The 21236-nt window shown below is 39.7% G+C and overlaps 1 protein-coding gene across 1 annotated transcript in view; it reads left to right on the forward strand.

Moving 5' to 3' along the window:
- LOC110197772 (uncharacterized) overlaps positions 1–21236 on the forward strand; it is a 38998-nt gene that overhangs the window by 7951 nt on the left and 9811 nt on the right. The window contains exons 3-4 of the mRNA XM_020971827.2: positions 9481–9607; positions 10655–10723. Coding sequence (XP_020827486.1) covers positions 9481–9607; positions 10655–10723 — 196 coding nt within the window. The remainder of the gene's footprint in view (positions 1–9480; positions 9608–10654; positions 10724–21236) is intronic.

Raw genomic sequence — 21236 nt, forward strand, 5'->3', positions numbered from 1 at the left:
CTGAAAGATGAACAGCTCTTGGTGCAAGAGAACTCAGCAGGTGTCACATCCAAATATTAGCCTTGAATAAAACAAGGCTGGCAAATGAAGGCCACCTTACTGAAGTCAGAGCTGGATACACTTTTTTTCTGGGGTGGGCACAGTGAAGGGGAGTGCTATGAAGCTAGTGTAGGTTTTACAATCAACACTAATCTAGTCAACAAGCTTGTATGCCTCCCCAAAGGATTGAACAACAGGCTCATGACAATGTGAATGCCACTTGCAGGAACACATCACTCTAACCCCATCAGTGCCAGTGCTTCCACCGTGATGAACTCTGATGAGGTTAAAGAAAAATTTTATGAGGATCTAGAGACCCTTGTAATCAATGTGCCAAAAGAGGACAAGCTTATAATTCTGGGTGACTTTAATAGTAAAGTAGCCTCAGACTAGCGGGCATGGCAGGGAGTCCTAGGGAGGAACAGAGTTGGAAACAGCAACAGCAATGGTCACTTACTACTGAAGACCTGTACATGTCATAACCTTTTCATCACCCATACTGTTTTCCATTTACCTAAATGCAATAAAGCTTTGTGGATGCATCCTCACAGCAGACACTGGCATTTAATAGACTGTGTGATTGTAAGGAGAAGAGACAGAATGTGAGAGTGACAAAGGTGATGGGTGTTGCTGAGCACTGGACTGATCAGGGACTTATCCTCTCCAAGCTAAATATTTGCATTCAACACAAGTGGCAGCCGTAGGGCAAAATGACTACCAGAAGAATTAATGTCAACAGATTAGAGCTCTTCTCTGAGCCAGAACAGTTTGTTGTTAACTTGAAGGGAAACTTGAGCCAGCACATGGCTGGCAACAGGGGAGCAGAAAGGGAGTGGGCAGCTTTCAGAGGTTTGGTGTACAGCACTGAATTGGCTCATCTGGGTCAGAACACTTGCAAACATCCAGACTAGTTTGACGAAAATGGTGGGGAAATTAGGAAGCTACTGAATGAAAAATGAGAACTCCATAGGGATTACCAGCGAGATAGTTCATCCATCTCTAAGAAGGCAGCATTTAATTCCATCAAAAGTAAAGTACACTGGGGCAGCTGGGTGGTGCAGTGGATAGAGTTCTGGCCTTGGAGTCAGGAGGACCTGAGTTCAAATCCAGCCTCAGACACTTGACAAACTTACTAGCTGTGTGACGTTGGGCAAGTCACTTAACCCCGATTGTCTCACCAAAAAAAAAAAAAAGCCAAGTACAAGTGAAGCTTAGAGAGATGCAGGATTCTTGGCTCAGTAAGAAGGCAGGTGAGATTCAGCTTTATGTTGATAGTAACAGTCCAAAGTGCTTTTATGATGCCCTGAAGGTTATTTATGGGCCAAAGACCTATGGTGCATCTCAGCACTCAGTGCTGATGGAGCCACATTGATTAGTGATAAGGACATGATCTTAGAGAGATGGGCTGAACACTTCCAAAGTGTTCTCAATAGAGCATCGTCAAACAATGCTGAAGCCATTGACCATTTACCCCAGGTTGAAGTCAATCCCTCCCTAGCTGAAGTTTCAACTGAAGAAGAGGTTTAGAATGTGATTAGACTTCTTTCATGTCAAAGCACCTGGTGCTGATTCTATTCCAGCAATGGGGGTCCATTGCTCATACAAAAGTTGGCTGAAATTTTCCAGGTTAAATGGCAAGAGGAGGTTATCCCCCAGGAGTTCAAGGATGCCTCCTTTGTCCATCTCCATAAAGGTAAAGGAAATAGATTGCCCTGTGACAGTTGCAGGGTGGTCTGTCTCTTAGTCATTGCTGGCAAGATTCTGTTAGAGTCCTCCTTCATAGGCTGATCCTTCACCTGGAAGATCCTCTTCTACTGGAGAACCAGTGTGGCTTCAGAAAAGGACAAGAGGAATTGTCAATATGGTGTTTGCTGCCAGACAACTCCAGAAGAAAAGCTAGGAGCAGAAGGGAGGTCTGCTTGCAATGTTTGTAGATCTGACCAAGGCCTTTGACACTGTCAGGCATGGTGGCTTATGGGAATTATGTCAAAATTTGGTTGCCCAGAAGTTTATCAGCATTGTACATCCATTTCATGATGGCATGCTTGCCTGAGTTCTGGATAATAGACTATACTTTTGCACTTTTCTTGTCACCATTTGAATGGAACAAGGCTGTGTGCCTGCTTCCATGCTTTTTAGCATGATGTTTTCAGCCATGTTGTTAAACTCCTTCAGTGAGAATGAACATGGCATAAAGGTCGGCTGTCACACTGATGGCGAATTCTCCAACTTGCAAAGTCTACAAGCCAAGACAAAGTTGTGGGGAATGTTGGTGCGTGATATTTTTTTTTATTGCAAATGATTTCGCACTCAACGTAACCTCTGAAGCTGGGATGCAACAAAGTATGGATTGATTCTCAGCTGCTTGTGCTAATTCTGGCCTAACAATTAACACACACACACACACACACACACACACACACACACACACAAAGTTGCTCCATCAGCCATCACCACACCATGCATACATGGAACCATTGGTTACAGCAAATGGAGAAGTTTTGAATCCTGTGGATAAGTGAGAGGCTCCAAAGGAAAATGTGGGAGAGAAGAGATATTAGGCTGACTACCAAACTGAAGGCCTATGGAGCCATTGTGCTGACTTCATTTTTGTATGCCTGTGCAACCTGGATATTATACCAGTGCCATTCCAGGAAACAGAATCGCTTTCATTTGGATTGTCTCAGGAATATTCTGAAGATTACCTGGCAAGATAAGGTACCAGCCACTGAGGTCCTTTCTCAAACTAAGCTGCCAAGCGTTCAAACTCTACTCAGCATAACTCCTTTGGGCTGGCCACATTGTTGGAATGCCAAAGATACACCAAAAAGATTATTTTATGGAGAACTCACAAAGCACTCACATGGTGGTCAGAAAAAGCAATACAAGGACACTCTTAAGGTCTCTCTAAAGAACTTTGAAATTGATTATGTGATATGGGAGACACTGGAACAGGACCACCGAGCACGGCATGCCTTCATCAGAGAAGGTGCTGGACTCTGTGAGCAAAGCCGAATTGAAACAGCCCAAAGGAAATACCGGATGAGCATATTTAGAGAATCCATCCCAAATATTCACATGGACTATTTGACATATGATGGAGCATTCTGAGCTCATGTTAGTTTGATCAGCCACAGTAGGAGACATTGTAACTTGACTCTAGCATATTGATGTCATTTTGGTCCTCTTCAAGAATGAAGGACAACAACCGACAGAGAGAGCAGTGCATGGGTGTGGAAGGAAAGGAAAGATTTACATGCTATCAAGATGTCCAAGAAAATTCAGCAAACATAAACATTGTGAAAAGTTGCTGTTTGTCCTTTTTTTTTGTGAGTCAAGTGGGGTCAAGTGACTTGCCTGGGGTCACACAGCTAGTAAGTGTCAAGTGTCTGAGGTCAGATTTGAACTCAAGTCCTCCTGACTCCAAGGCTGAAGCTCTAACCACTGCACCACCTACCTGCCCCTTGTCCTTCATTTTCAAAGAGGACCAGTGACATCATTTGTACATGAATTGAGTTTAAGTGCACAAAGTCATCAACCTCACTCTTCCAGAGTCATTGAAGTCCAATGAGAAGACAAAAGTCAAGATGACTGATGATGGCCAAGGATCCAGTGGATGGCCTTGGCGTCTTCAAAATCTGCCCAAGCTCTAAGTGCTCCCCAGTTTCTGCTTCAGTTGCCTTCATACCTATTGGAATAAATTGCTCTGTTCTGCCGGTTCTACTGAGGGATGCCTTTATGTGCTTAGGGTAGACATTCCCCTAATTCCCCATGGGTTTTGAGGTCTGTCAGTCCCTCAGCCTGGGTTAGCCTGTCTGCCAAGATAGTTTACTGGGGTGTGGCCTTGGCTCATGCCACAGCTTATTGGAGCCACAGGTGAAGTTAAGTGAAGGTGGACACAGAAGGTGGATGAGCAACTCTAAGGGCTTTTCAGGCCCTCACTCTAGAGGTGCTAATCCTCCCTGAACACCGCATACACCCCATTGTGAAAAGTCATAAAATAATGGCCAGTAATGTTAAATGATATCAAATATAGGTCTTTGTAATGCATTTCCATTGTCCATACAATTAGCACATTGCATCTTGAGCTGCAGGCATCCCAGGTGTCTGGAAACATCTTCTCTTCGTCATAGGTCTCAATCTGGTCATTTGCAGACTCCCAGAGTAATTGGGCAAATGGAAAGAACAGAAGCCTGGTTCCACCAGAAACCACTCCACTTTGTTCATGGACAAAGTAAAAAGGCTTAGTCCTAGTCTTAGAGCTGATAACGGGGCACTCTCAAGTTCAGCAAGGGTGCTAGATCGTCACAGGGCCACATGGTCATGCACACAATAGGGTCATCAGAAGCGGGCAGGTTGGAAAGTGCTGAGTTATACTTGGGAAGGGTGATCTCATATCTCACCAGTCTCTGATCAGAAAAGAGCTGAGTTCTGGGTGCCAGCCAAAGACTTGATACAATTTAATACAATGTAACTTCATGGCATATATATTCTATTGGTAACATTTGGAAGCCAATTGTGCATATCAATTAATTAGAACATTTTGTTTATCAGTCTGTAGTTTCTAATGATGTCCCTATTATATCTAGAACATTTGCTTACTTAGCTGTGTGATATTGGGCAAGTGATTTAATCTTTGATAGATTTCTTTCACTGTTCATGTGCTTTGCTTATAGAAGTTTGCTTTGAGAGGAAAAAGGAGGGACATGGTTTTTTTGGATTCCAGACAAGAATCATATATGACAGCCACTCCAATTTTGATACAGTGTAAAGATCAGATTTAGAGATAATCAGGTGGGGAAGTTCCTTTTCAGAAGGGAAATATCTCAGTGGAGTCAAGAAGATCCTGCCTTTGCCTTCACATACTTCTCAACTCTCTGAGGCACAGTCATCCACTTCTGGCAGTCATTAGACTGCACTCCATTTGAGCAGCAGTGGTATTTCTTTATCAAAGAGTATTAGCTTTATAGTAGTTTAGACACTAATACCTGAAATCAGACTTAAGACAATATTACACTCCCAAGAGATTTTTATCTTAAATAGCAAAATCTTAGGATAGTATTACTTACCTATTCCCAGTGAGCAATAGGTAACAAAATTAAAGTTTTTATCACAGTTGGCATTAGCAGCAACACTTAGAATAGGCCTTCACAAGTGGATTGAAAAATTCAAAGGCTTGGTTTGTGTTGCAATTCAAAAAAACTCCTCCCAACTGTGATATAATGGAGATAAAAGGCTTTGCTTTTATAGGAGAATGGTCACAGAAAATTAAAAGTCACACAATTTAGAAGCAGTAATGTAATTTGCCCCTTGATGTGCTTCAGCAGATGAAAGAAGGGAGAGAGAACCTATAATGTGGTATGAGAAGGACTTCAGAAGGGTGATGGCCAGAGAAAGATGGAGCCTGTAGATTAAGAAAATAAACACTGTGCTGGACAGCTCCAAGTGGATTGTCGGGGATAACTCAGGAATGCCAAAGCGGCTATCTGATATGCACCTTGGTGACAGAAGTTTTGGGAGGGGGGAAGGTAGCTTACCTTCTGCAGTCATCAACCCTAGAAACATCTGGCCTCGGTTGTAGAGAAAAGGAAGATCATCAATGGCAAAGATGAAGCACATGGCCACGTCCTGGGAAAAGTGAAGGCAGCATGCTCTGCCCTGGGGACTGAATGGGAATGCTTAATGAAAGCTGCACATCAGTTTGTTGCTGCAAAACATGTAGCAGTATAAGGAATAGCAGAAACAAGAATGGGTTGGATTTTAGATGTAATCAGTAAGGAATTCAGTGAAAAATTTATAACGAGTGAGAAAAACAACAGTGTTCTTCATTTATTCAGGCAAGGATGTCAACAATAGATGCAATACCCTAAGTAGTTTCTGTGAAGAATGGGTATTGATGAACAGAAGTAATATGCCAAATCACAGCTCAGTTTTATTGGGAGAGTCAAACATCAATTACTACATTTATTTGACTCTCCAACCCTGTGGGAGATTGGTGCTATTATCATTTCTTTAATATCCTTATCTGAATGAAATAAAAATCCTTTACCTTCAAAGCCTCAACTCATTCCCTTTTTCAACTTGCTTAAACTTTCTTTCATCCTGTCTATTTTACATGCAGATTTTTTAACCACTTTTAATTCCTCTTATCTTTTGGCCATGTCTTAGGACCCTCCTTAATTGCAAAAGTCCTTCATTTCATTGAGGTAGACTACAACTATTACAAATTTCACTGTTAGACTGTGAAAGAGGAAGTGAAGTTAGCCCAGACAAGTTTGGCTTCATTCCTGGATAAGCTTGTCTTCATTCCCCTTACTGTAGCCAGTGAAATCACCTTCCTTTTTGCACCACTTAATGATATTTTCTGTACATTTCAGTCTTCTCTTGAAAAAGAGAGAGGTTCCCGTAATACTGCTTTTTAAAAAATCTTTGCTATGAGACAGACCGTCTGTCAGTATGTTCAAATATAAAAAACCCAACAGTTACCATCTGAGATGATCTAGCCTTCCAGGGATGGTGAGGGCCTCCAGTAAGGTCGTAAAGTCCTAATCTGAGGCTGGTTTTACTTTTGCTTAAGTCTCACTCCCTCTTAATACAGTTCCTGACAAGGTGGCCCCTCTCATCACAATTAAAACATTTTCTATCCCTTATGGCAGTAAAAATAATCATGATAATCTAAGAGACAGCACTTAACAAAATGCCACCTCTTCCTTGGTTAAATTGATTGACAAAGGCTAGAATGAACTCCTTAGCCTTTGGACTGGGAGGATTTAATCTAACAGCTACTGAGCTCACCCCAGCCCCTGTGGAATTTGACCCTGCATACCAGTTAGCATTTTAATGAGAGCACCTAGGGGTTTCATTCTCTTGTCTAACTTCTTGAGATTGATTATATTTGGGGGGAGGGATGGTGGTGGATGCCTCTATTCTCCAAATTTGCAATAGCCTGATGTCAGTAGGTAGATTGTTAGGGTTCCAGTATAGACTCTGCAGAAGGCCAAGAGTTTTCTCCATTTGGCTTTTAAAAGACTCACACAGGAATCCCATCATTATAGACTGTTTATTTGTTGTCTCTGAAAGACAGTGATGTCCCAATCAAGCCAACTATGTCTCCCCTAGTTGACTTAATAGAAACCTCACTGTACCCCAGGATCATAACAGCCATAGGGTTGTCATTAAATTAGGAATGTTGTTCAGAATAGAAATAAAGATGAAATATTGTTTACAAATAGAACATAAATCAAAATTATTTTTAAAAAGCAGGTAGTTTTATGCACATGATGGAGAAATTGCCCTAAAAAGCAATAGCATCTCTGATAAAGTGAATATTACTATGATTGAAATGGAAGAAATGATACCAAGTGCATTGGCCAGATGTGTTCTGCAAATAAAAGGTGGGAAAAATAGGTGATCCCTGCCATGTATCAAAGTATTTTCAGATCTGAACAATCTGTCCTATATGTGATTCTTCTGTCTGCCTCACATTCTCTTGCCTTTTGTTTTCTGAAGGTCCAGAGTTCTAGGGATGTTTAGATCATATATCTCCTACTGGAGATAAAACTGGCAATTTCACTGGGAAAGAATTTTTACAACCAGTGTCTCTGATAAGGGCCTCATTTCTAAAGTATATAGAGAACTAAGTCAAATTTATAAGAATACAAGTTATTCCCCAATTGATAAATGATCAAAGGATATGAACAAGCACTTTTTAGATGAAGAAATTAAAGCTATCTATAGTCATATGAAAAAATGCTCTAAATCATTATTGATTAGAGAAATGCAAATCAAAACTACTCTGAGGTACCACATCACACCTATCAGGTTGGCTAACATGACAAAACAGGAAAATGATCAATGTTGGAGGAGATGTGGGAAATTTGGAACACTAATACATTGTTGGTGGAGTTGTGAAATGATCCAACTGTTTTAGAGAGTAATTTGGAACTGTGCCCAAAGTGCTATAAAAACGTGCATACCTTTGACCCAGCAATAGCACTTGTATCCCAAAGATATCATAAAAATGGGAAAAGGACCCACATGTACAAAAATATAGCAGCTCTTTCTGTGGTGGCAAAGAATTGGAAATTGTGGGGATTCCCATCAACTAGGGAATGGCTGAACAAGTTGTGGTATATGAATGTAATGGAATATTATTATACTATAAGAAATGATGAGAGGTGGACTTCAGAAAAACCTGGAATGACTTGTATATATTGATGCTGAGTGAAATGAGCAGAACCAGAAGAACGTTGTACACAGTAACAGCCATGTTATTCGATGACTAACTTTAATAGACTTATCTCTTCTCAGCAATGCAAGACTCTAAGACATCTCCAAAAGTCTCATGATAGAAAATGCTATCCACATCCAGAGAAAAATGTACTATTTTCTCTTTTTTCCCTTCTGTTTTGTTTTGTTTCTTTCTTGTGGTTCCTCCTATTGTTTCTAATTCTTCTTTACAACATGACTAATGTGAAAAATATGCTTAATAGGAATGTATATGTGGAGCCTATATCAGATTGCACACCATCTTGGGGAGGGAGAGGGAGAAAATTGAAAACTCAAAAGCTTATGGAAGTGATTGTTGAAAACTAAAAAATAAATTAATTTAAAAAAGAAAAGAAGAGGAACTAGCAATGTCTGTCTCATAAATTAGCTCCAATGCCTGGTAATAAAATAATACATTTTAAATAAGTGAAAGAATCCTCCTTTTTAGTCATTTCTATGTGACTATCAAAATTCATGAATATGTGCCATTAAGAAATAAAATCAATCATAAAGCCAAAACATAAAATATTTTGGCTTTGACTCATAATACCTCAAGCTCTCATTATAACAATAGATATCTCCTTCACTTAGATGGAAACAGTCTCACATCATTCAATTTAGTCCAGATTCTAATTAATATCACTTAGGAAAACTCTTCATGTTTCCATCTAGATAACAATTTATTTCAGCCTTTTAGGAAAAAAAACAACTATTATTCCTTTTTCTTTATTCTCTATTCATTGATCACAGGAAACAGTTTATCCCTAGAATACATGTAACTCGACAGCTTCTCACAAGTCCTTCATAGAGTTTTCTTAACATAGCATTTATGCCAGTTTTTATTATGAAGAAATTTTGCACCACCTTCTGTCTTTCTCCTCCAGAGCCCCTCATATCTCTCTATTAGAACACATAATTTCTTAACTTTTCTGATTGCACAGAGAATAATAATTCACAGTAAGACATTTTTAGCTTTATCCCAACTGAAAATATTAAATGCTTCTCTCAATATTCCATTGGGCTTTTCATGATTGTGGTTTCAAGTGTTGGCTCTGACTCTCATAAAGGGTGTGATCTTTGGGCAAATCCCTTCTCTATGCTTCAGTTTGCATTGGACAGTATCAATTCTGAAATGTGTTTCTACTCTAAGTCCTGTGGGTCTTGATGTTTTAGGAGTTGGTGACATACAAGGATGTGGCTGTGGACTTCACCCCAGAGGAGTGGGGTCTGTTGGACCATGCTCAGAAAGAGCTGTACAAGACTGTCATGCTGGAGAATGCTCAGACCTTGCTCTCCCTGGGTAAGGACCACTTCCTCTGGGAACTCTGAATTTGCCATCAAAGGAGTGTCTTCATTCCCTCCCTAGTGTGTAGAGTTTCAGGCATTTATCAATTCTTAGAAAGGCCAAAGTGCTGTGCTCCTGTGTCCTACAAACAAGGTCCTCCTGTTGCCTGGTTTTCCTAAGAGAGTTCTTGGTGTTGTGAGATAGGGAGCTGGGAGTCTTCTTTATGTCTCCTAAAGGGTCTCCTTCTGATTCTAGGCAGCTTTAGGTCAAGGACCGAGACAGTGATCCTGAATCTGAGATTTGGGATGGATCTCAGGTGTTACAAGTTTAACCTCTATGTGGATGTGAATTTTGTCTGCAGAATCTCTAAAAACTGTTCGTGCCTTGAACATGGGCAGTGAAGGGAACCCCCTTCCTCCCAAGGCTGCCCTTCCTCTGTGGGAAACATTTTGTCTTTCACATTTGTTTTCAGTGCTTGTTATTGGATGAATTTGTAGCCTGTTGCTTCTGGTGTCAGTCCTAGAGCCTCTGGTTCTAAATGGACATGAATAGCCATCTGCTGTGAACTAGGCACTGTGCTCAGGGCTTTCTTCAGGCATGTTATCTCTCTTGATCTTCACCACAGTCTTTTAGTTTCGATGCCTTTATTATACCCACTTTATAGTTGTAGACGCTGAAGAAAACGGTGATTAAGTGACTTACCTCATGGGCACACAGCCAGTCTGAGGCCAGATCTGAGTTCAGGTCTTCCTGACTCCAGGCCCAGTGCTTTCTCCTCTGCACTACCAGTGGCCTCTAATTTAAAAAAAAAAAAGAAGCAGCTATGGAATGTAGCCATCTTCCTATGAAAGAGACAAAGTTGGAATTTTCTGATTCCAAATTGGTTATGAGATCTTCCTTACCCTCTGCCTCCCAAATTTCCCACCAGTAAACACTCTGAAAACCATCTTTGGGTAGTCCTTGGACCACCTTCTGGTCTTTGCTTGTATCCCCCTTTCCCTAATGAGGATTAAATGACAAGTTTCTCTCCATCTTCCTGTCTAATTTATTCCCCCTGCCTAGGACTTCCAGTTCCCAGAGAAGATTTGATCTCCCATTTTGAGCAAGGAGGCCTGAGGAACTGCTGTCCAGGTGAGTGAGGCGAAAGCTGGTGTATGTGGGCTGTTATCCCAGGAGTCTTCTTCATGTTGCAGTGAAGGGAGTGCTAGACTTGGGGAGAGGAAGACCTGTCTTGGAATTGTTTTTCAGGCACTTTCTAGCAGTGAGATCTTGGGCAAGTCACTGAAGCTCCAAGCCTCAGTTTCCTTATCTGTAAAATGAGGGGTTTGGACTCCATGGCCTTCCAGTACCCTTGTATTGATGAATCAGTGGTCCTATTATAAGTCTTTGTTGGAAACTTTGGGGTGAGATAAATGAAAAGCCCAAAAGACAGAGTTTCTGGGTAAGTAATAATCAATTATTAATTAGATTAATTAAGTTAATTAATAATCAATAAATTGGAGATGGTCTCTCTCAGTAACCAGAGACAAAACCATGGAGCTTACTGAGTACTTAAATAACTGGAAAGGAGGTTGCCCCTGACAGCTGAAAAATTAAACCGATTGGTGAACAATTAATGAGGGGATGGACTTTCAGGAGGGGGAACAAGGTGCAAGGAGACTAGGAAGGTAGAAAAGGAGTGATGATGAAGGGCTCTAACAGCCCAACAGAGGATTTTATCTTTGACCTTGATGGTAGGGAACCATAGGGGTTTTTAGTGTAGGGAGTAACATGATCAGGCAAGAGCGTAAGAAGATGAATTTGGCAGCTGGTTGGAGGATTGAGTGGATGGGGAGCAACTTGAGGGAGTGAGCCCAAGCAGCCAGTTCTTGTGAACCTCAGATGTGGGGTCACTGGGCCCTCCAACCATGAAAGGAGAGAGAGAGGGATAGAGTCAAAAGATACTACAAAGATGGAATCAATGTAACTTTGAATTGAATGTGGGGGAAAGTGCAGGAGAGATGATGAGGAATAGATGATGCCTAGGTTTTGAGTGTCCTGAATAGTAATAGGAAAGCGAGAAGATGGGAGCACTGGAAGGGAGATGATAAGTTTAGTTCGGTTGTGGTATAAGTAGTACCAGGAGAGAGTCATGCCCCAAAAACAGAGTGGGGAGAGAAAGGCAAGAGAAGAGAGTGTTAAGGGAATGATGATTGGATAATTGTCAGTATCAGAGGCTGCAGAAAGGTCAAGAGGAATGAGGATTGAGAAAAGGCCATTGGTTTTAGTGATTGGGTAATTTTGGAAAGAGCTGTTGAGTAGGGAAGCTGGGAGCCAGATTACAGAGAATTTGGAAAAAACGAAGAGGAAAAGACATGGCACTGCTAATGTGGATGGCCATGTCCCGCTGTTTAGCCACAAAAGGCTTGGAAGGTATGGGACAATGTATCATGAGGAGGAAGGGAGCGAAGAAGTGATAGATCAGGGATACATGGTTATATTCATGGAACTAGAGAAGGAGCCAGTAGACAGAGAGATTTAAAAATGGGAGGGGGGGGAATGAGAGTAATCAAGGAAGGAATGTGCTGGGGAGAGGATGGAAGGGAGTAGTGTCATTTATGTATGTCCATGGGTTTACTTTGTCAAGCAGGAGGGCCTCCTCTTCACATGAGACTGGAGAAAAGAAGGCATCTGATATATGTCAAATGAGGAGATGAAATAGCTTTAGGTAAATGTCCTATTTTTTTCACTGAAACACAAAGCCAAGTTCTCATCAGAGAGTTTAGTGGGGAACAAATGATATGGAAAGGTTGAGGAGGCCTATGTGCTGTGGTTTATCCTTCATTCTCAAAGAGGACTGTGACATCAGGAGGCTGATGCCAAGACTTGCAATTGAATTGGATTTAAGTGAGGGAGGGCTGTACATAGTCACCAGCCTCACTTTCTCTTCCAGAGCCATCTGGGTCCAGTGGCCACATGTAGATCAGGATGACTGGTGATGGCCAAGGATGCTGGCCTTTTTAAGCTAACGTCTTTCTTAGCTCTCACTTTTGGTGAGGCAACTCCCATTCAGTGATTAGGCCTGTTTAAGAAATGAGTCAAGGGATGGCCCCTTGAATAAAAAAAAAAAAATGAAACCGGGAGGGGAAGACCCTCAGGGCTGCTGGCTAAGAGAAATGATTCTAATAACATGACTATTGTGAAAATATGTTTAATGGGAGTGTATATGTATAACCTATATCAAATTGTGTGCCATCTTAGGGAGGGAGGTAGGGAGAGAAAAATGTAAAACTCAAAAGTTTATGGAAGTGATTATTGATAAATCAAAATAAATTAATTTTAAAAATTAAAAAAATAGAGATTAAAAGAGAAATAATTACTATTTACATTCATTCTGTGGCATCAGGGTCCCCCAAAATACCATTAAATGGTGCTTGGGTAGGGACCTATTGGTTACCTTCCTTTGAGCAGAATACCATCAGGAAGGGACATGATGCCCCATATGGGGAAAGGAGAGGAAAAGAAAAGAGCAGAGAGGAGAGGAGAGAGAGCCGTGCAAAGTCACCAGCCTCACTTTCTCCTCAGCAGAGCCATCTGGGTCCAGTGGCCAGATACAGATCAGGACAACTGGAGATGGTCCAGGATGCAATGGGAGACCTTGGCCTTTTTAGGCTAAGGTCTTTCCAAGTTCTCACTTTGAGTGAGGCAATGTCTATTCACTTAAATCCAGTTCACTTGTAAGCCATAGCATCATCTTCCTGATGTCATGGTCCTCTTCGAGAACGAAGGACAAACCACAACCTGTGAGTTGTCCAAGCTGCCCCAGTGGGCAGCCAGCTGGCTAGTTCCAGTTGGGCATCTCAGTTCCTCTTCTCTTCCTTTCACCTCCCCTCCCCACAAGGGGTATCATGCCCTTACCTGACAGTGTTCTGCCCAAAGGAAGGTAAATTTTGGTGGCTGAAACCTGCCTAGTTATCTTGGGGTTTATTGGCTATAGTTCTTTTTTCAAAAACCAAGCCTTAAACCCAATTCACTGACTCTCATTGATTGGCCAACAATAGGTCCCTGCCCAAGTACCACTTAATGGTTATTTTTTTGGGTCCTGATGGCTCAGAGTGAACATAAATAGTAATTGTTTCTCTTTTGGCCAGCAACTCTGAGGATCTTCCCCTCCCAGTTTGATTTTTTTCTTTTTATTAAAGGGGCCCTCCCTTGACTCACTTCTTAAACGTGCCTGATAATTGAGGAGGCATGAAAAGATCTGGAAAAGCTTGGTAGTGAGTAGAATAGGAAGTCATTTGGTAAACTGTCCAAGGATTGCCTTGCCACAGTGAAGGCCCAGCTGAGGATATGTAATGTAAAATTGTAGTTGACCCAGGCAACCTAGTTTCATGGTTTTCTCTCTCTCCATTTATCAGTACATGAATAAGAGTGAAGGCCATTGCCGTACTGGGAAGTAATTCAGGTGTAAATCATCAACCTTCATCCTTTTTCTGGTTCCTGTGGCCCAATCTTTGGCCTATTCTTGGAGAATCATCGGCCAGATTCATGTAGGTGATTGCTACTCTTAGGGTGGGGTTGTTATTTGTCCTTCTTTCTCAAAATTACATCAGGAAGCTGATGTCATGACTTGAAAGTGAATTGGATTTAACTGAGGAAGGCTGTGCAAGGTCACCAGCCTCACTCTCTCCTCCTAAGCCATCTGGGTCCAGTGGCCAGATATCGATCAGGACTACGGGAGGTGGCAAAAGGAAGGTACAAAGAGATGCAAAAGATACTTCCTGCTGTCGGGCAGTTCAAAATCCAGTATGTAGACATGGAGACAGTTTGAGAAGAAGCAACAGATCATAGAACTTACTCTTAGCTGATCCAGGCAAAGGAGAGTGTTTTGGTTTGGAAATACCTTAAGTTCAACAGGCACATAGATGAATACAAGGAGAGAAGAGAATGGTGGTTTATGAAGGAGAGAATTGTCAGGGTGGAAAGAATCAAATCCTAGTAACAGTAATAACTAGCAATTATATGGTGCCTACTGTGTGCCAAGAGTTTTACAAATATTATCTCATTTGATCCTTACAACAACCCTGAGAGTAGGTGTTATTATTACCCACATTTTCCAGATAAACTGAAGCAAAGAAGTACTGTGATTTTCCCAGTGTCATAGAGCTAGTAAGTGTCTGACGCTATGTTTGAACTCAAGTCTACCTGACTCCTGGCACATTGCTCTACCCATTGGGCAACCTAACTGCCTGGTGGTGGAAAATAAGTTTCTGCTCTAGAGGATTCTTCAACTAGGAGAGATGAAAAAGATAAGCAACTCTTAAGCTAGGGTTATATCCAGTCATCTGGGACTGGGATAGAAGGAAAAAAGGTGTGGTGAGTGGTGGGGATCATGCCATTTCAATTATAGATGGCTAGAGTTGATCCCTTTCCCTTCCCCCATCTTTTTTTTTTCCCCTTCTAAATATGGAGACAGGGACAAAGAGGAAAGATGTTAAGAGGATATGATGGAGAAAAGATAATTTTTCATCACAAATAAATTAAAATGAAATAAATTCCTTCATGAAAACTGAAAATGATAGCACAGTGCATTAGGATGGAGAACCCAGGGGAGGATTCAGGGAAGACGGTAGAGTAGATCAGAAAATTCCAAACTCTCTGGATTTTTCCCCACAAACAAGATAAAATAGCGCCCCAGGTTGAACATAGAGCAGTAAAAATGAACAAGAGTCAGGGCAAAACAGTGGTCCTCCTGGGACAATTGCAGAAGATCTGAAGAAAAATTCCTGGCCCAAGGTTTTGTCCCTGTGAAGTATCAATACCTTCAGGCTAGTTCCCTTGAAACAAGAGGCAACCCTGCAGGTAGCTGGGTTGGGAGGTAGCCTAAGCCCCAGCCACAGGAGCTTTCACCTCCTGGACAGTGTAGGAAAGTGGGCAAGATTGAGGGAACCTCTGCTGATAAAGAATGCCAGACCCAGCTGTGCTGCCCAGACTCCGCCCTGCGCAGGAAGGAACCAGCACATGCCTGATGAGTGTAGAAGCAGGGGGGCAGGGATGCAGCTGGCTGTGGGCACTTACAGGAGGGTGGAGTTCTTGATTTCGGTTCCAAGGTAGAGGTGAGAACTGAAGGAGGATCCAGGAGGCACCATCCCCTGTACCCCAGGGCTAGAGATAATTACAAAAACATAAGCTGCTACCAAAAAGAAAGGGCAAAAGAAAAAGAATCCAGCCATAGAAAGTTACTATGGGAATAGAGAAGACCAGAGTTCATCTTCAGAGGAAGATACTGAAGAAAAAAAAGCCTCTCCTAACCCAAAGAGTAATGTGAAATGGTCACCTGCCCAAAAATAATTCATAGAAGAATTTTTAAAAGACTTTAAAAATCAAATGAGAGATATTGAGGAAAAAATAGAAAGAAAAATAAGACTCCAAGAAAAACAAGATTATAAAAAGAAAGTCAACCAATTAGAAAAGGAGATCTAGAATCTTAAGGAAGAAAATGACTCCTTGAAAATTAGAATTGGGCAAGAGAAAGCCAGTGAAGTTATAAGAGATCAAGAAACAATAAAACAAAACAAAACAAAACAAAGACTGAAAAAAATAGAAGAAAGTGTGAAACCTCTTATAAGAAAAACAAATGATCTAGAGAACAGATCTAAAAGAGAAAACACCAGAACACCTGAAAACTACAATCAAAAAAAAATCCTGATACAATAATACAAGAAATAATTAAAGAAAATTGTCCTGAAGCATTAGAACAAGAGGGGAAAATAGAAATAGAAAAAAATCCACTGGTCACCACCTGAAAGAGATTCTATGAGGAAAACCTACAGGAATATCATTGTCAAATTTCGAAATCCCCATGCTCAAGGATAAAACATTACAAGCAACAAGAAAAAAAACCCCACAATTTAAATATGGCAGTGCCACAATTAGAATCACACAAGACCTAGCAGCAGCAGCCCTACAAGACAGCAAGTCTTGGAACACTATATTGAAGAGCAAAGGAACTGGAGTTGCAGCCAAGAATATCATACCCAGCAAAGTTAAGCATAATCCTGAATGAAAAAAAAAGGATATATAATGAATTGTTACACTTTCAGGATTTTGTTAAAAAATAAAAACCTGAACTTAATAGAAGATTTGACATATAAGATCCAAGAGAAATATAAGGTATGTATCAAAGAGTAATTACAAGGGACTTAATAAGGACAGATTCTTTACTTTTTATATGAGGAGATGTAAGACATATGTTTAAGATTGTTATTAGTAATTGGGTGCTTTGTAAGAAAGATTGGGGTAGACCTGAGAATGGTGTGATTCTGAAAAGTAAAACTTTAGGAAAAGGTAAAAAGAGTAATCATCTTACACAAATGAGGTGTGAGAGGAAGAAGTGACACAGATGGGGGAGGAGTGCTGGTAGTTCTGGAACCCTACTTTCATCAGGAATGGGCTTAAGAGGGAACAATACATATATATATCTAGAAGGGTATAAAAGTCTTAAATTCAGAAGGAAATAAAAATCTAAAGGGGCAGGGAGCATGGAGAGTATAAGAGAGGGATTTTTAGAGGGGAGTGTGAGGGAATCATATAAGGGGAGGGTAATAGAAGGGTGTTTAGATTAATGGAAATAGAAGCATAAGGGAGGGATCCTTAGAGGGGGCATAGGTTAAGTAATAGGAGGGCAAGGTAGCAGGTAGAAGTAAAATATAAGACTCAGGAGGGATAGAAAATAAGAGATATATACAAATATAAAAATAAATACCAGGAGTAGAATTTATTAGGGGAAAAAAAACAGGAGTAGTAATCATGATCTTAGACAAAGTGAAAGCTAAAATAGATTTAATCATAAGAAAAAAATAGGGAAAATATACTGTGTGTCAGTCATATTAATGAGTATTGTTTTAGAATATTTAAAATAACTAAAAGTATAAGTTTGGAATATTGCTGTGGTTTAGGAAATGACAAGTTGGTGGAGTTAGAAAAATATGGAAAGACTCAGACTTATGAAAGAAGATGTTATCCACCCTCAGAAAAACAGAGGACAAACAAGTATAATATGGTCTTACATAGACGCATATGAATGTATATGTCTGTATGTGAGTATGATTATAGATATCTAAGCATATGTATGTGTATATGTGTATGTGCATTACACACACACACACATATATCTTTGTGTGTGTGTGTGTGTGTGTGTGTGTGTATCCACACTTAATTGTAGCCTTCTTGGGGGAGAGATGGAAAAATGAGGAGAAAAGAACAAAGTAAAAAGTACACAGCAGAGAACAAAAGAAAATTTACAAGGAAACAAAGAAAAGATAGACAGCTCTGAACACAATGTGTAGTATTTGTCATATAGGCTTTCTTGAAATGGAAATTTATTGCTGTATATTTTAATCCTCTTACATTTAGTGCACATGGCAATGCTTTTTTTTCTTATTTTGTATTTAAGTTTTAACATTTAAGTTTATAATGTTTCTTTTTCTTCTCTTATTGTGTATTTATGTTTTAGTATTTAAGTTTAAAATAATTTTTTGAAGAGGGAAAAAAAGGAGAACCCAACAACATGTATGTAAGAAACACCCTTGATACAAAGATTCACACAGCTTTAAAAATGGAGGGATGTCATTCTCTAAAGCAGTTTGGAATTATGCCCCCAAAGTCATTCATTTATATGGCCTTTAAATAAACAATAACTACAAGTAGACCTATAAACTAAAGAGATCAAAGAAAGAGAAAAAAGGCACATTGGCACAAAATATTATAGATGCTGTTTTTTGTTGTTGCAAACAATAAATCTAAACCATGGTGATGCCCCTATATTGGCAAATGACTGAGGACATGATGGTCTAAGAAGATAATGGAACCTCATTTTTTCAGAGGAGATGATGAAAGGCTCAATTTCATAGAAACCTGGGAAGAGTTCTCTGAACTGGCTCAGAGAACAGTGAGCAGAACCAGGAGAATAATGTATGCTGTTAAAACAGTGTTCAATGCAATGAACAAGTAGGACCCCAGAGCAGAGCAGGGTCTCCCAAAATCTTTTGTTCTTAGAATCCCTTTCAACAGCCACTGTAAAAAGTGTGTTGTGATCCTCACTGCTTGTTTAGTGTGATACTCAGAAAAAATTGTTTTAATATAGGCATTAAGGGCTTACAATAGTGACATTAATAATGTTGCCCCCCAAAGTTCCAAATTACTATTTACACTAGTCTCTATTATAAAATATAACATTTTATTCTCCTTGTAATTTTGAAAACTAAATATAAAATTATAAATCCAGAATTTTAAAATAATTTTGAAAATTTCATAGTGGGCTTTCTCTAAGAATCAGCATAAATAAATAAATGATAATGACTGACATTTACATATGATCAAATACATGTCAATGTTGATATCAGGAACAGGAACAATAGATTGACTAAGAAAGAAGATTTGGATGAATTAAGGTTTGTTGAGTTTTCTAGCAGGGAGTCTGACCCAAAGAGGCAAAGACTCCCCAAATGAAGAGTACCCAAGGTTTATATAGGTTTTAGGGAGTAAGGAACAGAATAGGGAGGTGGGGGAAAAGTGATTGATTAAGGCTTCTGTTGGGGCACTTGAGAATGATCTGGGGCAATAAACCTTTTACCCAGTTGCAATGTTAGGGGTTTTTGTATAACAGAATGTGGGGATCTCGGCTGTTTCTAAGAATAGATTGCAGAAGATTCCATGGCATAGCCCATTTGGGGTTACTTGCATTGCAGGTACTAGTGGGAGAGTGCAGACATATATTTGTGAATGAAATGGAGTGATTCTCAAAATAGAGGAACTGTGGATCCACACTGGGCACTGTGCTAAGCATTTTAAAGTAATTAATTTGATTCTTTCAACAACCCTAAGAGGTAGGTACTCTTATGAACTTTATTTCACAGTTGAGGAAAAGGAGACAAACAGAAATTAAATGGCTTCCTAGGGTCACACAGCTAATAAGTGTCTGAGGTCAGACTTGAACTCAGGTCTTCTTGACTCCAGGCCCAGCTCTCTATCTTCTCTACCACCAACTATATTTTAATTTATAACCAGAATACAGTGAAATGGTCCCTTACATATGTATGAGGTGGAAAATGGGAGGAGAATTTTACAAGCTCTCCTGGTAAGGGATGGAAATTCATTTTTCGTTCTTAGTTCCCTAACCCATAAACAAAATTAATCTTTAGTCAGTATATATAAGATTTGTAGTGGATTTATATATTTTTATAATTGGCTAATAACAAATAGTGTATTAATTGATAAATATACTTGAAGATCAATTACATATATTGCTTTGATTTTCTTATTTTTAAAAAAACATGTTTACATGTAAAACAACCTTTTTAAGGGAAGATCTCTTTAACTTTTTTTTTTCTACCCTGGAGCACATACCACATTCTCACAGAAACTACTGAAGGGCTACCTCAGGCAGCTGGCCATTTCCTTTGAATATTGACCTCATTTGAGAATACTAATATAATTTGAAGATAGGGTTAACACTTTGTGATGATCCACGATTTCTTTCAAGAATGCTTGTCATGTGAATGCCTAATGATTATGGATCACGGTCAGGTAGCTGAAGTCTGTCGTTTGCAGGAACAAAAACATTTATGAAATCTTGATCTGGTGATTACATCCCTGATGAGATGTGATTACAAGTTAACTGGTGAAGGAAGGAACACCTCCATTGCAGTCACACCAAATGACGATCTGTGCATGCTTGTGACCTTCCATTGGGAATAATAGATCCACACACAAATGTTCAGCATTTCTCAGGGTTAGGAGACAGTTTGATGACAGGTAGAGAAACTGAAGGAATATGTTGTTCTTAGTCAGAAACAGTCAGAGACTGATGTATTTATTTGCTACTTGAACACCAAAAGCATTGTAGGTCTTATCATGATTTTTGGAATCACTGCAGAAAAAAGCAAGATTATGCTTCACTTATATTGGTCTATACCTTATTTCTCCAAAATTGCTTTCTGGTTTTCCCAGCAGTTTTGGTCAAATAATGATTTTTTGTCTTAAAAGCTTAGATCTTTGTGTTTTATCAAACACTAGATTACTATGGTCATTTTTTACTGTGCATTATGTACCTAATCTATTCTATTAATCCACCACTCTGTTTCTTAGCCAGTACCAGATCATTTTGGTGGTGAGCACTTTGTATTACAGTTTGAGATCTGATACTGGTAAGCTACTTTCCTTCACATTTTTTTTTATTGATTCCTTTAATAGTCTTGATATTTTGTTCTCCTAGATGAATTTTGTTATTTGCTCTAGCTCTATAAAATACTTTTTTTTTTGGTAATTTGACCAATATGGCACTGAATAGGTAGATTAATTTGGGCAGAATTGTTATTTTTATTATATTGGCTTGACATACCCATGGGAAATTGATATACCTCCACTTGTTTAGATCTGAGTTTATTTGCATGAAAAATGTTTTGTAATTTTGTTCACATAGTTCCTAGGTTTGTGTTAGCAAGTAGACTCCAAAATATTTTATATTGTCTGCAGTTATTTTAAGTGGAAGTTCTCTTTCTATCTCTTCCTGCTGGACTTTGTGGTTAGTATATAGAAATGCTGATGATTTATGTGGGTTTATTTTATATCCTGCTTTAGTAAAGTTAATTCAAGTAGTATTTTA

The sequence above is a fragment of the Phascolarctos cinereus genome, unplaced genomic scaffold (genome assembly GCF_003287225.1).
Source record: "Phascolarctos cinereus isolate Bilbo 61053 unplaced genomic scaffold, phaCin_HiC Scaffold_726;HRSCAF=1367, whole genome shotgun sequence".
NCBI classification, from domain to species: Eukaryota; Metazoa; Chordata; class Mammalia; order Diprotodontia; family Phascolarctidae; genus Phascolarctos; species Phascolarctos cinereus.